Genomic DNA, 15,304 nt, shown 5'->3' on the forward strand with positions numbered 1-15,304 from the left:
TGGACCAGGCTGCAGTGAAACTCGCTCTGCCTCTCTGCTGAGACCATTAGTCTGACCGCAGGTGTAGGAACTGGGGCCACAAGAAAATCTGTAGAAAGCACATTTATATCTGCTAGTGGTTTTTTTTTTAAATGTTTGTTTATTTTTGAGAGAGAAAGAGACACAGAGTACGAGTGGGAGAGGGTCAGAGAGAGAGGGAGATACAGATTCTGAAGCAGGCTCCAGGCTCTGAGTTGTCAGCACAGAGCCCAATGCAGGGCTCGAACTCACAAACTCCAAGATTGGGACCTGAGCCCAAGTTAAACACCTAACCGACTGAGCCACCCAGGTGCCTCCCTGCTAGTGGTTTTAAGTATTTTTCAGGAATAATCTTGTATTATTTCAAGCTGATCCCTAATTTTATTTGATGGTTTGTCTAGGTTTTTTTTGTAGCCTTCTTCCTATGATGTTAATAATTTATATGTTTCTAAGTTAGCCTTGTTTTTTATTTTGTTTATTAATTTATTGTAACCTTCAAGGTTTGATGGCTTTGTATTCTTAAGAATGATGTAGATGAAGACAATTATAGTTATGACCTTCTCTGATCAAACCTGAAGTTTATTATTTAAACTTACAGGAAACATAGTGATGAAATTTTAACTATAAAAAAGTCTTCATTTTATAAAAGAGTTTACCCTTAATTTCTTTAGATATCAAGCATATTTTAAATATTATTTACTTTTTACAACTTCATTACATATGGATATCGCTGTACGGTGATAGGCTTTTGTTAAAGAGTTTCGTCCTCGGTGTGCCTGGGTGGCTCAGTTGGTTAAGTGTCCAATTTCAGATCAGGTCATGATCTCATGGTCCATGAGTTTGGCTCTGCATCGGGCTCTGTGCTGACAGCTCAGAGCCTGAAGCCTGCTTCAGATTCTGTCTCCCTCTCTCTCTGCCCCTCCCCCACTTGCTGCATGTGCCCTCTCTCTCTCTCTCTCAAATATAAATGTGAAAAAATTAAAATAAAAAGAGAGGTTCATCCTCAATATGTTAGGTAGATCAAGATGTTCTGTATTTGGCTAGCTTCCCCTCTAGTTGACAGTGCTTCCTCACCGTGAAGCGGTTAGCGCTTTACTATGTCATGGGCTCTTTGGTAGCCTAGACTTGTACTTCGATGTGTCAATGTTGTCATGACAGTCAGACATGATGTAACCCAATAAAGGTGGTATAGAGAAATATGTCTTCCCGTGTTGCTTTGAGAAGATACCTTTCTGCCAAAAAAAAAAAAAAAAAAATCATTCAAGAACCATTGCATCTGATAGGACTAAGAACTTGGAATCATGTACATTTTGAACTTATAAATAATCAGTGCCTTATAAAACCTGTTAGGGCCCCAGGACAAAAGGAAATCTTGATTAACAAGCATTGGATCTGACTGCAAAGTGGCTCACTCGTTTAAAAAAATTTTTCACAAGTCTGACTCACAGTTTCAGTCTGAAAAATAAGAAAGATCTTTTAGAAATGTAGACTATAGTGCAGACTTCATGTTGTTTTAAAATAGATTTATATCAATATTTGCCTAAAGTGGCTCGAGTTAAGTAGTGTGAAACCAAGGACAACACAGTCTCCCTTCAGTATAGAGACGTGTCTTTATAACTAATTAACTGTCACTGTCAGTGATTTTCTTAGTCTCTCTTTTCCTATGGCACATATGGTTGTAATCATTCGTCCCCACCTTGGGGATGGAATGTGGGACATTGGCCAAGTGCACCAGCTCGCAGGAGCGAAAGGTGTGAGACGAAGAGAGTTTTGACTGAGCATTGTCCAAGCAGCGCTCACCACTTCGCTTATAGGGCGCAGGCGTGTCAGTGCATCCTGCCTACCAGAGCCCAAGTGTGAAGCGCAGAGGTGTTGGAGCAGGAGAGGGTTGTTTGGAGATCCATCTCAGTGATGTGCGGGTGGCTGTGTTTCTTTGTTCCCTCAGATGTTCGCCCCGGATACTGTTACACGGCTCTGGCAAATGGGCGCTGTTCTAACCAACTGCCTCAGTCCATAACCAAAATGCAGTGTTGCTGTGACGTTGGCCGATGCTGGTCTCCAGGGGTCACGGTCGCCCCTGAGATGTGTCCCATCAGAGCAACGGGTAAGAGCCCTTCAGTTATCTGCAGAGTATCCCCAGTTCTACCCCCACAAGCCCAGTGACATGCATGATGCAGATCTAGTGGAAATCCAGGTAAGTGAAAAAGATGCCAGTAAAGAAAAAGATGACTCCCAGGGAAATTTCCCCAGATAATGACTTGGGGGGGAAATAGAGGTCCATACAAATAATACTGTTTTCTGGTACTGCTTCTTCCTTAGCTTGCTTATTACCGCTAAGTAGCAGATTTTTCAGAAGTACTTGTCTTCTCTTATTCTCCTGTATTTCTTTTGGCTCTCAAATAGTCCTCAAAGCTCACTTGAATAAAACTCACTTCTTTCAGAGTCTTTTGGTGAGTTACTCTGGATACATGTTTCCTCCTTCCCTAACGTTTGACACTTTCCTCTTGCTTGTTGCCAATTCTTGTTGACTTTTTTTTCTTCTTTGTAATACCTCTCTCATCTGTCATATTCCTTCCATTTTCACATAAAGCTCATTTTCTCTCGTCTGGACTATTGCAGTGGCCTCTTAACTTGTCTCTATGAAATCCACAGCTGCCATATACATTTCCCAAAGCATAACTCATCTGTAGTTTGGTTAAAAAAATTATGGCTGGGGAAAATGTAGGAAAAGATGTCCAGAATTTTTTTTCCCAGGATGACTTCAGGTGGTATCTAGTGGTCCAAGTCACTCCATTTCTTGAAAATAAAATTTTACTACTTGGCAGAGAGCATCCAGCGTCCTCAAACCTGACCCCAGTTCATCTTTTAATTCTGATTCTTTATGGTGGCTTTATTTTCTAGTTAAATTATGCAATCAAGCTTTCCTTGAAGCCAGTCTGAAGATTTCTAAACTCAAATACTCTTTTTTCCCCTAAAACTTGTCCTCAGTTGAGGTTCTTACTCCCTACTTCCTACCTCTGCTACTTTGCCTGTAAAATGCCCTCTTGGGGCACCTGGGTGGCTCAGTCAGTTAAGCGGCCGACTTCAGCTCAGGTCATGATCTCACAGTTCGTGAGTTCGAGTTCCGCGTCGGGCTCTGTGCTGACAGCTCAGAGCCTGGAGCCTGCTTCAGATTCTGTGTTTCCTTCTCTCTCTCTCTGACCCTTTCCCACTTACACTCTGTTTCTCTCTCCCTCAAAAAAAATAAACATTAAAAACAAATAATAAAATGCCCTCTTGTTTCCTAAGGATCCTAAAATGATTCTCAATATGACCGAATTCATGAATGTGCCAGGATAACTACAGCTGGAAATGCTGCCTTCTGTCTCCTTGTTCCAGGTTTTTATTCTTGCTGTGGCACAAATCCCATCTACTCTGCTTTTTGGCAACTTATGTTCATGTATTGCTTTTTTACTAGTTGATAAATCTCATTAGGAGGGCTCATTCATTATCATAGTCTCATATACTTTATGCTTTCTTAACACTTCCATAGTATTTGGCAAAATCTTATTCATAGGAGGCATTCAGGTAGAGTGAACAATTTATTAAGTGACATCTTTCCCACCAGATGTAAGTAAGAACCGGGGTTATAGCTCATTCTCGATCTGATTCCTGAATGGTATGTTTGAATCAGAGCACTTTAGCAGAGCAAATCAAGGTGGGGAAGGATAAACACAGAGTTAATTAGAGTGTTACTCACAGAATGTAAATTACCTATTATCATGGATTCTACACCTGCTCACAGGTGTTACTCTAAAATTTCTCTTTATTGCTGAGAATTATATGTGTAGATTAAAGAAGCAATAAAAATCTTTCAATACATTTTAACATGTAGCAAGTCATAATTTTGTCTGATTTGCTTACTGTCTATAGCCTAAAAATATAGCCCACCGTTCTTTGTGCCATAGGGGGACCATTTAGTAAGTTACTATTTAGAAGAAGTACATGTTGTCCTACTAAGACACATGTCTTGGGTACCAGGAAAATCACTTTTTAAATACATCTGTTAATTTAGGAATCAGCAGCATTGATGCAGATTCCTTTGTGTGCTGAGACCTTGAGAAGAGGGGAGAGGGATGGGCAGGTAGAGGTGCTTGAAAACCAACTTTGGGATACATGAGCAGAAGGTCCTGTTCCCCTGGATGGCCTTGCAGGGAGCTGCTCTCTCATATGTACCACCAAAATGCCCACAATCTAAGGCCCAGGGAAAAGCAGACTGACAGAGAAAAGCTGGTTTGCAAGTGGGTGTTTTTGTCTGCTCAGACGTTCTGGTAACAGCACTATGGAGCTCTAGGCTCTTAACTTAGGGAGAGTGATGATGTATATATATATACACATAGGAGTGTTTTAGACTGGCCAGCTTTTCTCCCCGTTAAAAAAAATCAGTATCATCTTCAGGTTACATGGAGAAAGGAAAGATGGATATCAGTTGAACAAAACTAGCTGCAGTTTGCTGGTCCTGAATGTCAAAGGGGCTCATGGGAAAATTAGGAGGCCAGACCCACTCAGAGGTTAAGATGAATTTTCCTACTGAGGTTAAGATTAATTTCATGGCATGCTTAAAGTCATATACTCATCTAATTAGCAGAGATTCCGATGAGCTATTCAATTTCTTTTATACAGATCCTAAGAGGCTAAAGAAAAAGGCTGAACTGAAGCTTGGAAGCAAACTGAGTCCCTTAATATAATTACTATCCAGTTTAATCCAACACGTAGTTAATTAATACCTTGTATGTGTCTGTGCAGGGGTCGGCTCAGAATGGGAATTAGTTATGAGTTAGATAGGATTCTTGACTTCAAACACTGTGCACAGTCTTGGTGGTGGAAATTTGGTGGGAAGCCGGTAGCCAGGAAATGATAATGGCACATCCAGGTGATAATTCTGTGCAAAGGATCACTGTGGTTTGTTAGGAGGGATTGTAGCATCCTGGTTCAGGGAAGCATAAGCAATACATAAATCCTTTCCAGATGCAGTCAAGTGCTACAGATTCTCTCTGGGTTAAACTTAACAGATAAACAATAATTAAAAGGCAATAATAGAATTCTCTAAAAACATAAGCTTAACCTGAGTTGGAAATGTCATATGTGATTGAAGATATTTTAGTAATGGACCAACAAATAATAACATCGCTGGTATGTGGTAGCCAGGTATATTTAGCCACATATAAATTGGCAGATTTTCCCATGATGTTGAAATAGGAATGTTATTTCCATAAGACATAGTCCTGAGAATAAGTCAGATTTAGTCCATAAGGAAAAGAGTAATATTAACCTAATTTCTATTACTGGATAAAATGAGTATAGAAAGTATCAACGAGAGTATCCTTGTGTAGCAGCGATAATAAAATTATTAACATTCTGGCAAGAGGGAGAAAAAAGAAATTAAAAAATCACATGGTTAATGTACATATGGAGGCGAACTGTAACAAGATATGGCTATTTGTAGGAAACATGAAAATGTACTAGTAGTTAAGTAAATACAGCCCTGGAAACCTGGCTACTGTTTTAAAACACTTTTCTGGAAGCTCAGGAAAAGAAAATGCATCACAAATCTAAAGAGGATTTATTCTGATAAAGAATAATTGTGAGAAAGAAGCAAAAAGTCATGTGAGAAAGAAATCAGCATATATGTGAAGTCAGAGGAAAAGAGTTGATTAACTCAGGTATACTAGTTCAGGGTATCATTTTGTAGCATTAACACTGGACCCTCCCTCCCCCAGTATCCCTTCTGCCCTGTGGAGTGCTGCTTCTTCAACACTTCATTGTACAAATACGTATTTCTCAGGGCTCTGTCTCTGTACACCCTTCTCTGCGGTTTCCATACCTTCCCTAAGTGAGCTCATCCATCCCCCTGGCTTTAAATACCACCTGTCTACTGATAATTGCAAAACTTCTATTCGGCCCCCACTTCTCCTCTAGGCTTCAAACTGTCTTACACAGCTGCTGTGTGACAAATCTACTTGGATGTCTGTATCTCAAAATGTGTATGTTCAAATGGAACATGGCCTCTATCCACCAAACCTGCTCCCATTGAAATTTTCCCCATCTAGGTAAATGTCACCAACATCTACCCATTTGCTAAACCAGGAGACTATGTCATTCTTGATTTTCTGCCCCCTCTGCTCTATCATTTCCTCCTTCAGGAAGAACTACCCATTTAAGACTAAAATATGCTTCAAATTTGTCCACTTCTGCCCAGTTTCATCACTGCCTCCCATGTCCAGCCATTGTTTTCTTGCCCTTGGTCTTCTGTAACAGCCTTGCCTTCCTTTAGCACATTCTCCATGTATCAGCAAGACGGATCGTCTGAAAATGTTCAGTTGATTACATCCCACATTAGTCTGAAGACTTCCAGTGGCTTCCCATTGCACATAAAATAAAATCCAGGCTTTTTAGCATGCTCTTTAGACCTCTGTGGGGTCCATAAATGGGACGGAATGGCAAAAGTGGCATTTCATTCTTCCTTAAGGTGAACCGTGACATAGGTAAAGACTCTAAATTTTGGGAGAGGCATGTGGTACACACACTGGGAAGTTTGTTTTTAGTTTTGAATTACTGTTCCTAATAGTGACTGAAGCTCTTAGGATGGGAATGAAGCCAGTGGGCTTTTTCCTTTTTATCCAATTGATCTATGTGGTTTGGTGATTGATTTTATTCAAAGTTGGTTTGAAATGTAAGGGTGACTTCCGCGGGACTATGAGGTACACTGTAGCCCACTCAGCTTTTGTGTTCTGTTGTGTCATGCTTTTCCAGAGGATTTCAACAAGCTGTGCTCCATCCCTTTGGTAATTCCTGAGAGACCAGGATATCCTTCCCCACCCCTTGGCCCCATTCCTCCAGTTCACCCTGTTCCTCCTGGCTATCCTCCTGGACCTCCAGTACCCGTCCCTCGACCACCAGTGGAATATCCATACCCGTCTCGGGAACCACCAAGTAAGGATTCAAAAGTCGTCTGATTATTTTTCTTATGTTAACCAAGTTAACTTTTTTGTTTAATTTACAGAGTGTTGTATATAATTTTTTAATACGCCTATTTCATAGAGAAAAAGAGGCTTCATCATATTCTCCTGAAATATGTCCTTTTGCTGTTGATGGGGTTTTTAAAATTTTTTTTAATGTTTTATTTATTTCTAGGAGAGAGAGAGACACACAGCGTGAGCAGGGGAGGGTCAGAGAGAGAGGGAGTCACAGACTGAAACAGGCTCCAGGCTCTGAGCCGGCAGCCAGCACAGAGTCCGACGCGGGGCTCGAACCCACGAACCGCGAGATCATGACCTAAGCTAAAGTCGGACGCTTAACGGACTAAGCCACCCAGGCGCCCCATTGCTGTTGATGTTTTGAGTCATCTGTAGGTCAGTTAGTTAGCTCATTGTGGGAGAGATGTAAATCTGATTCATAGAGGGTGAAGTCATAGAGGGGGCACATACAATGAGCTTTGTATAATGAGTTTTATACAGTTTAAAGCAGTTTTGCAAGTAATTGCCAAGAACGCATTGTCTTTCTCATTTCCCCAAACTGGAGGCTTGAGAGCGAGGCAGAAAAGAGGTAGAGGTAGGGAGAGGCAGGCTACCGTGAGGCCGCAGAACCCGGCCGCACATGATCGCTGTGAATGGGCCTGGGAATATGCTTTATTGGCGCCAGATGATCTTTGCCCAGAGAGTGTTTCCTTCCTTTATGTTTTAGTATCTTGCTCATTGTTAATGGGTTAAGCGCTGATGAAAGATGTCCTGGTTATAAGTGATTTCAATGGGGTTTAATGTTATTCCTTTAGGGGTGCTGCCAGTCAATGTCACTGATTACTGCCAGTTGTTTCGCTATCTCTGTCAAAACGGACGCTGCATTCCAACTCCTGGGAGCTACCGGTGTGAGTGCAACAAGGGATTCCAGCTGGACCTCCGCGGGGAGTGCATTGGTATGTCATACATATGGCTAGGTCTGCACCGAGAGGCTATTGCAATTCTGTCCCATGACTATATGGGTTTCCTGTGGCAGCTGTAACAAATCAACTCCAGTCAGTGGCTTAAAATGTAGTTCTGTAGGTTAGAAGTCCAACACGGGACTAAAATAACTGGGCTAAAATCAAGATGTCAGCAGGGCTGTATTCCTTTTAGAGAGAATCCATTCCTTTGCCTTTTCCAGCTTCTAGAGGCCATCTGTATTCCTTAGATGATGGTCCTCTCCTCTACAAAGCCTGCAGTATAACATCTTCACATCATGAATTCTTTGGTTCTCTCTTCCAATTCCCTCTTCCACTTTTAAGGACCTTTGTGATTACACAGGGTGCATCTGTATAAGCTAGGAGACTCTCCCCATCTCAAGTTCTGCTGATTAGCAACCTTGATTCCCCTTTGCCATGTAGTGTATTCAGAGGTTCTGGGGATTAGGACATGAACATATTTGGGGAGGGGCATTATTAGTGACTATAGTGACTTTTAACCATCATCGTAAAATACATTCAAGTCATTGCTGATAGCTTCAACTTCAGCCATCTCATCAAAAGTCTGACCATTAAAATAAAGCATTCACACCATCCCAAAATTATAAAAATGTGCACATTTTACTGACCTAAATGGATATAACTCACCAGTTGTCTCTAAAACTGGAAAGTCATTAAAATTGAAAAGAGAAACTTTGAATTGTTGACAAGTCATTTAAGCCAGCAAAAGGAGGAGATGTAACATAAGAATAATTAATTTGATAGGTTGGAAAAGAACACCCAATTGCCATCTAGTTTTTTAAAATAAATCCCTCTCTTAGCTTGGTTATAAAGTCTAATTCTGTCATTGTGAATCAGGCAGAAATAAAGAGTTACTAGTTTCTCACACTGGGTAGTTTCCTGATGACATGAGCGCCCCTTCTGGCAACACACTAGGGGAGAGTCATTCAGTCCGTAAAGTCATCCAGAACTGGTGGAAGAGGGGACATCTAGCCCACCTTCGGGGGAGGGCACACCTGCAGCAAGAAACATGTGACTCTGGGTGAGTGGGTGGGTTATCTTCCAAAAACCTTAGTTTCCTCATCTTTACAACTAAGGAGGTATAAACCAGTTCACTGTTAAATATACTGATAGTCCTAAACAACTGTAAAACTGTGGGAGCCTCCCTGGATTGGGGGGTAGACTCTGTGGTTGGTGAGAATAGCTCTTTAAATGGTAAGTGTTTCATGTTTTGTCCTAATGTTCTCGGTGGAATTCAGCAAGGGATGCTTAGATAAGGTGAGACCCCTTTTTATTGAAAAATAGAGCCATAAGAAATACTCAGAATCCTGCCTAGAAGCCATTTCTGAAATGTTAGTCTGTTTGATTCCCTTAGGCCAGACTCAAGGAAGAGAAAATGTTTATTAGCTTGGAGTGTTGAGTTGCTACATGTTTGGCATTTTCCTCTGAAAAATGACACAGGAAAATAATACACTTTAACTGCTCAACCAGTTTTCAAGTGGCTTGTGACATGATACATTGTAGTAGAAAGAAAAAAGATCCTTTTCATTATGCTATTTGTTTCTGAAAAGGAAAATGTTTTAACATGTAAAGGAAACCAATAAAATGGTCTTAAAGTTGCAAGCTATTGCTATCTAATTTCTTACTGAAATATACTGTATTTTGCAGATGTTGATGAATGTGAGAAAAACCCTTGTGCCGGTGGAGAGTGTATTAATAACCAGGGCTCATACACCTGTCAATGCCGGCCTGGCTATCAGAGCACGCTCACCCGGACAGAGTGCCGAGGTATGGTCCTAGCTTGGAACACGCTAAGTAAGGGGACATATATGCTCAGTAAAAGGTTCACTTCAAAGGAATTTAACAGAGTTGGAATAACCCGGCCAGGAGAGGCTAATAGGCTCTTGTTGCTTTTTGCACTCAATTCCAGATCTTGTCACTTGGAAGGAGAGCATCATAAAATCTGGCAGAGATCCAAATGATTTTTAAAAGATGCGTCTGTTCCTCTGCAACTATCTTATTTTCACTACTTTTTTGCCTCATCACTATTGCCTCTTCATTTTTAATCTGAGAGCTAGGGAATGGGGTTGTCCTTTGTTGACCCAGAAACGGAGGAAAGTTTCAGGTGAAGTTGTATGTAACTGATTTCTTAATGGAAAGATCTAAAGTATAAGGAAGGAGTCTGCAATTTCTCGCTTCTTATTCATGTGGTCAGCAGCGGCATCGCCTGGGAGCTGATCGGAAATGCAGAATCTCAGGTCCGACCTCAGACCTACTAAATCAGAGTCCGTATTTTAACAAGCTCCCCCAGTGATCCATCAGTATTTTAAAGTTTGGGAAGTACTGCTGTACGTGTTTGCTCACAAAATTTTCCCTTCAGGTTTATTCGTTTAGTGTGTCATCCTGTATGCCTTTTATTGGATGACTGATACACAGTTTCTGCAACAGAAATAAGTAAGATGTTCTTTCAACCCTCAGAGAACTCAAATATCTATGTCTCTATAAATTTGGCACAGAATGAGGTTATTTCACTGATCCAGTAAAGCCAGATAAAAGCAAGAGAATTCTGTGTTAAAATTAAATACAAGGAAAGGTTAGAAGGTTTGTACCACTTAAAAAAATTGCAACCGTTAATAAGACTTAGTTTTGTCTTCTTTTTTTTTTTTTTTTTTTTTAAGTAGAAGCTCTTCATCTGAGTTGAAGACGTACAGTTTTTATTTTTATTGGTTTGGTTTCAGGGTCTTTGATTGTGATTCAGGCTTAGACATTTCTTGCCATTTGGTATGTTTTAGGACACTGCCTATAAATGGCGGTTTTGAGTAGAAGAAACCAGAACGCAGTAGGTCTACCTGCTAGTATTCCTATTAATGGCCTACTTCATGAATATAAATAAGGATAGTTTGAATATTTAACTGGGTTTCAAACATTGTCAGTATTACAGCTATTGTTTAAAATAATTAGCATGTACAGTATACTAGGCATTTTGCAATATAGAGAATAAGCTGAAACCAATGTCTAGAATATGGCACTATTAAATGAGCAAATAGAAGAGATTATTGGGAGCACTCAGCTGGGGCAAGGGCCAGCTGGTATAGATGAGTGGTGGTGTTATCACTCTGAGACTTAATTTATTAGAGACTGAGGATTACCTAAAAGCCTCAAACACTGTCTTCTTCAATCAAGAGCTAGTGCTAAGCTTATCTCAAACATAAGAAGTTGATGACATACTCACATTTTGGGGTAGATGAAAGTTGTCACAAAACAGAAAGACTGTGTACTTAGCTGAGGAGAAGTACATGACAGACTGAAGAGAAGGGGGCAGAAGAGACAGAACTATGTAGAGAACTTTTAATGGCAAGCTTTCAGTTTGTCTTGTGAGGCAGTGGGGAGCCCGGTGGTGTTCTGAAATTAGTGAGGAGAGAAAACGCTGAACTCTTTATACTGTTTATTTTATCCCTGGGCTTCAAAAGATTATAGAACCCTAAAAAAATTCTGCTCAAGAGTATGTGGCTTTTACTATTTTTTGGAGTGTGGAGCAAGTCAGATTTTTGCAAGGATTAAGAAATAAATGAGAGAGAAAAAGAGCGTAGGTTGTTGGCACAAAGATCAGACAGAAGAAAAGCCCAGACTGCCTCAGCTAGTCCAATGACTCGTGTGGAAACCACGGCTGGATCTGCCCAGAAAGAAAGTGCGTCTGAGGGTCAACCACAAGACAGCGTGCAGACGCAGGGTAGACAGAGTAAGCAGTATGCCATGAATGCACATTCTTGTTGTCCAGAGGATGTTTAGGGTGCTCAGGCGCATGTGGCCTCAACCCTGCACAGATAGTTCAGCCCCGGTCCACTACTACACAGTTCCTGGCCTCTGTCTTCTGGGGAATAAGCCCTGGCAAAGATTGTACGCCGTGGAGACGAGGCAGTGTGTATTCATCCTCCTTGGTGTTCCTCCAGGTATCTAGCCTAGAAACTGAAGGGAACAGATAATCCAGCGTACCGTGTTGTCCAATTTGAGTTAATCATTAATCTTTACATGAGCGGTCAGATACAGATTATTCAAGTTATTGTCCTTTCTAACACGTCCATATCAAGCTCCATTGTTTTCTTTGGCATAATACAAAACACAACACAAAGAAGGGGAAGTGCCCTCATATTTTATTTGCTAGATAGAATGCTTATAAGGCTATAAAAGAAACTAAGCATATATAAACAAGAAAACTGTACTTGGACCAGGACTGCCATAAGGAAAGTAAACATTTCGGGGTCATGTGATTGCTGGTTTTCAGATGGAATGAAAACTTTTTAATAGGACTTTTGTTCTATTGTTCTGATGTAGCTATGAGATCTGTCTTTTTGAGCATGTGTTGAAAGATGCTGGCCAAAGTTTCATGTAAATGATGATATATACTGGCTCTTTAAATTAGCTAGGAAGATGGTGAAGAAAAATTTTGGGTACAGGACTGAGATTTAAGGGCTCTTATTAGACATTAGAATTAGATAAAATGCTATTATGTTGGCAGTCTTTTTCTGTCACGTCTTGCAAACAATAATTAGTCATTTTAATATTGGACATCAAAATTTTGTTGAAGAATATCATTTGGTAATTGAAACTTGAGACTAAGATTATGGGTTTGGAGATGGAGGGAGGAAAAAGAAAATAATTTTGAATCCACCAACTGAAGCCGTTTTTTCTGTTTTGACTTTAATCTTAGACATCGATGAATGTTTGCAGAATGGCCGTATCTGTAATAACGGACGTTGCATCAACACAGATGGCAGTTTCCATTGTGTATGTAACGCGGGCTTTCACGTTACACGAGATGGGAAGAACTGTGAAGGTAATACCAGTATGACAGGAATAACGGTGTAATGTTAATCCCCATTTTCCATTGCAATTCCAATATCAGAAGTCTCCAACAAGACCAAGCCAAACATTGGGTGAAAGGTCAAAGCAGCAAATGGATTTCACAGACTGTTATGGGATAGGCAAGCATAATTTTCAGCAATATTCATACCTTTAATTACATTTCTGTGAGTCAGATAACATTTCAGATATATAAGGAGAGCTTGTCCTTGAGAGATACCTGGTGATAATGAAACTTCTAATGTTTTCTAATTGAAGTATAGTTCATATATGCCATATATATTTTTTTGTCATTGATAGTCCTTCTGTTTGAAGTGTCTGTCTAGTAATAAAATACTATTGAGAACCTGAAAATGTAAAATTTGTGTGAAACATTGACTGTTGATAACCAGCTATATTGCCTCTTGAATTAATCATCTCGTTTTGAATTGGGCTGTTTCAAACATTTTGTCTTTTTTCCGCTGCCATTTTTTTTTTGAATTGAAACTATGAACATTATTGATGAGTTTCCACTTCGTAGACCTTTAGCAAAAAGTGAGGAATGCTTCTTATTGTCTTTCCCAGCATCTTTGGGAAAGATCCCAAGAATCTATTCATACATTAAAAGAATTTCAAAATTGTTCTTAGAAACATTTTTGGCAGAATATTATCTCAGTGATTCAACTCAAAGACTTAATGCCAGAATTCTTGGTTGGGATAGAATCCTGTTTGAAAAAAAAAAAAAATCATAAATTACATTGGTCTGACTAAAGCCTGTAAGTGAAAACACAGCGTGTCTAGCAGAGCAAGCACCTCCCCCAAGACAGCTGTAGTATTAAATAAAATAACATGTTGATTAAAGAAATTACCTTATGATCAAAGAATCTTAAAGGCTAACTAACATGGCTATGCTCCATAGTCAAGTCTTGCATTTTAAAAACACATTTTTCCCCTGCCCCTATTTTGAAATTGCTTCAAACTTCAAGCTGTCCTCTGGTTTCTGCTTTATAAAGAATCAGGAGGTGACCAAAATACATTTCAAGTTCCATCATTCTTAGTTTTGCTTTTTGTTTTTACTTTTCAGTATATTAGAGGTAATATCTGTGAAGTAAAGATAGCCATCATATTTTCAATACACTTGTTTGTAAACCGCTGTTTAAAAAAAAAATCCTGGCAGCTTCCATTGAGTCAATTTCATATCTATAAATATATATATAATTATATGATATAATGTATATGTATGTATATTATGTACTATAATATATAAATATATATACACATATATGAAACTTTATATATATTACTACATATGAATTTCATATCTATGTACATGTATGTATCTGTATATATATCGTCTATATAGTCTGTAGACATATAGTCTACATCGTATGTCAGAAAATAAATTTAGCCCTCTAGTTTGCATGAATATGTCAAAAATTGAGAACTTAAGAATACATATTTTACATGGCCTTAGACTACAATAACAATGAAAGAAGTGTGAAAGGAAAGAATTCTGTTGATTCAGGTTGGCTTCCTTTGAAGCTTACTCTTCTGATCATAAGAAAATGCATCCTCTGTATTTTTTCAGATATGGATGAATGTAGCATAAGGAACATGTGCCTTAATGGAATGTGTATCAATGAAGATGGCAGTTTTAAATGTATTTGCAAACCTGGATTTCAGCTGGCATCAGATGGGCGTTATTGCAAAGGTTTGTGCTGTAAATCCTATCCTTCTCCTGCTTTTTTCCCTTTCTATATTGCTTAGAGTTACCACTTTTCCTTCTTGATTCTTCCTATTTAAAGTACTCCTAATTCTGATTTAAGAAACCTGAGTGGACATCCTTCTTAAATCTAGCCATCCGGAGAGCTGTGGTTTATCCTCGAGACAGCTGTTCTTACTTTAGAAAGGGTATTTGGGTTCTTCTAAAGGAACCTGAAAGGCTACATAGCAAATGAATGAGAAGCTGAATTAATAGTTGGTCCACCAAAACATATGAGCATCCTTTTAAATAAGCTCAGTTATTCTTCTTCCTTGCAGTTGGGAAATAAATAGTAATTAGGTTTTCTAATGGCTGTCATTTGCCACCTCTTACATCTTCACCTGAACACAATACTGTATACTCTTATTACAGTGATCTCTTCTCTGTAATTTCCTCCAGATTATTTTAAGAAACAGGAAGTTTCTCATGGACAATTTATTTAGGTGTTATCAAGTCACATAACATAAAGGGAAATAGAATTAAGCAGAAGAAATAAAGTAACCAAGACCCATTGTTTAGCTTGGTAGCTTTTGAAATAATCTCATTACTCTAGGTATTGAAAGAAAAATGAAGATTTTTATTTGTACTGTTGAAAATTGGGGTTCTAAGAAGAGTCATCAAGATACATTTGTGCTTAGTGTCTCTTGCCTTACGTGGCCAGGGATGAGTGATTATTGCACTTGGGTCCAAGATCTGCATTGAAACTGTAC

The 15,304-nt window shown here is 39.3% G+C and overlaps 1 protein-coding gene across 1 annotated transcript in view; it reads left to right on the top strand.

Annotated features, from left to right (window-relative positions):
- FBN1 (fibrillin 1) overlaps positions 1 to 15,304 on the top strand; it is a 233,246-nt gene that overhangs the window by 119,431 nt on the left and 98,511 nt on the right. The window contains exons 9-14 of the mRNA XM_077764455.1: positions 1,964 to 2,122; positions 6,811 to 6,990; positions 7,829 to 7,969; positions 9,662 to 9,781; positions 12,702 to 12,827; positions 14,421 to 14,543. Of these exons, the coding sequence (XP_077620581.1) occupies positions 1,964 to 2,122; positions 6,811 to 6,990; positions 7,829 to 7,969; positions 9,662 to 9,781; positions 12,702 to 12,827; positions 14,421 to 14,543 (849 nt within the window). The remainder of the gene's footprint in view (positions 1 to 1,963; positions 2,123 to 6,810; positions 6,991 to 7,828; positions 7,970 to 9,661; positions 9,782 to 12,701; positions 12,828 to 14,420; positions 14,544 to 15,304) is intronic.

Source organism: Crocuta crocuta, unplaced genomic scaffold (assembly GCF_008692635.1).
Source record: "Crocuta crocuta isolate KB4526 unplaced genomic scaffold, BGI_CrCroc_1.0 scaffold102, whole genome shotgun sequence".
NCBI classification, from domain to species: domain Eukaryota; kingdom Metazoa; phylum Chordata; class Mammalia; order Carnivora; family Hyaenidae; genus Crocuta; species Crocuta crocuta.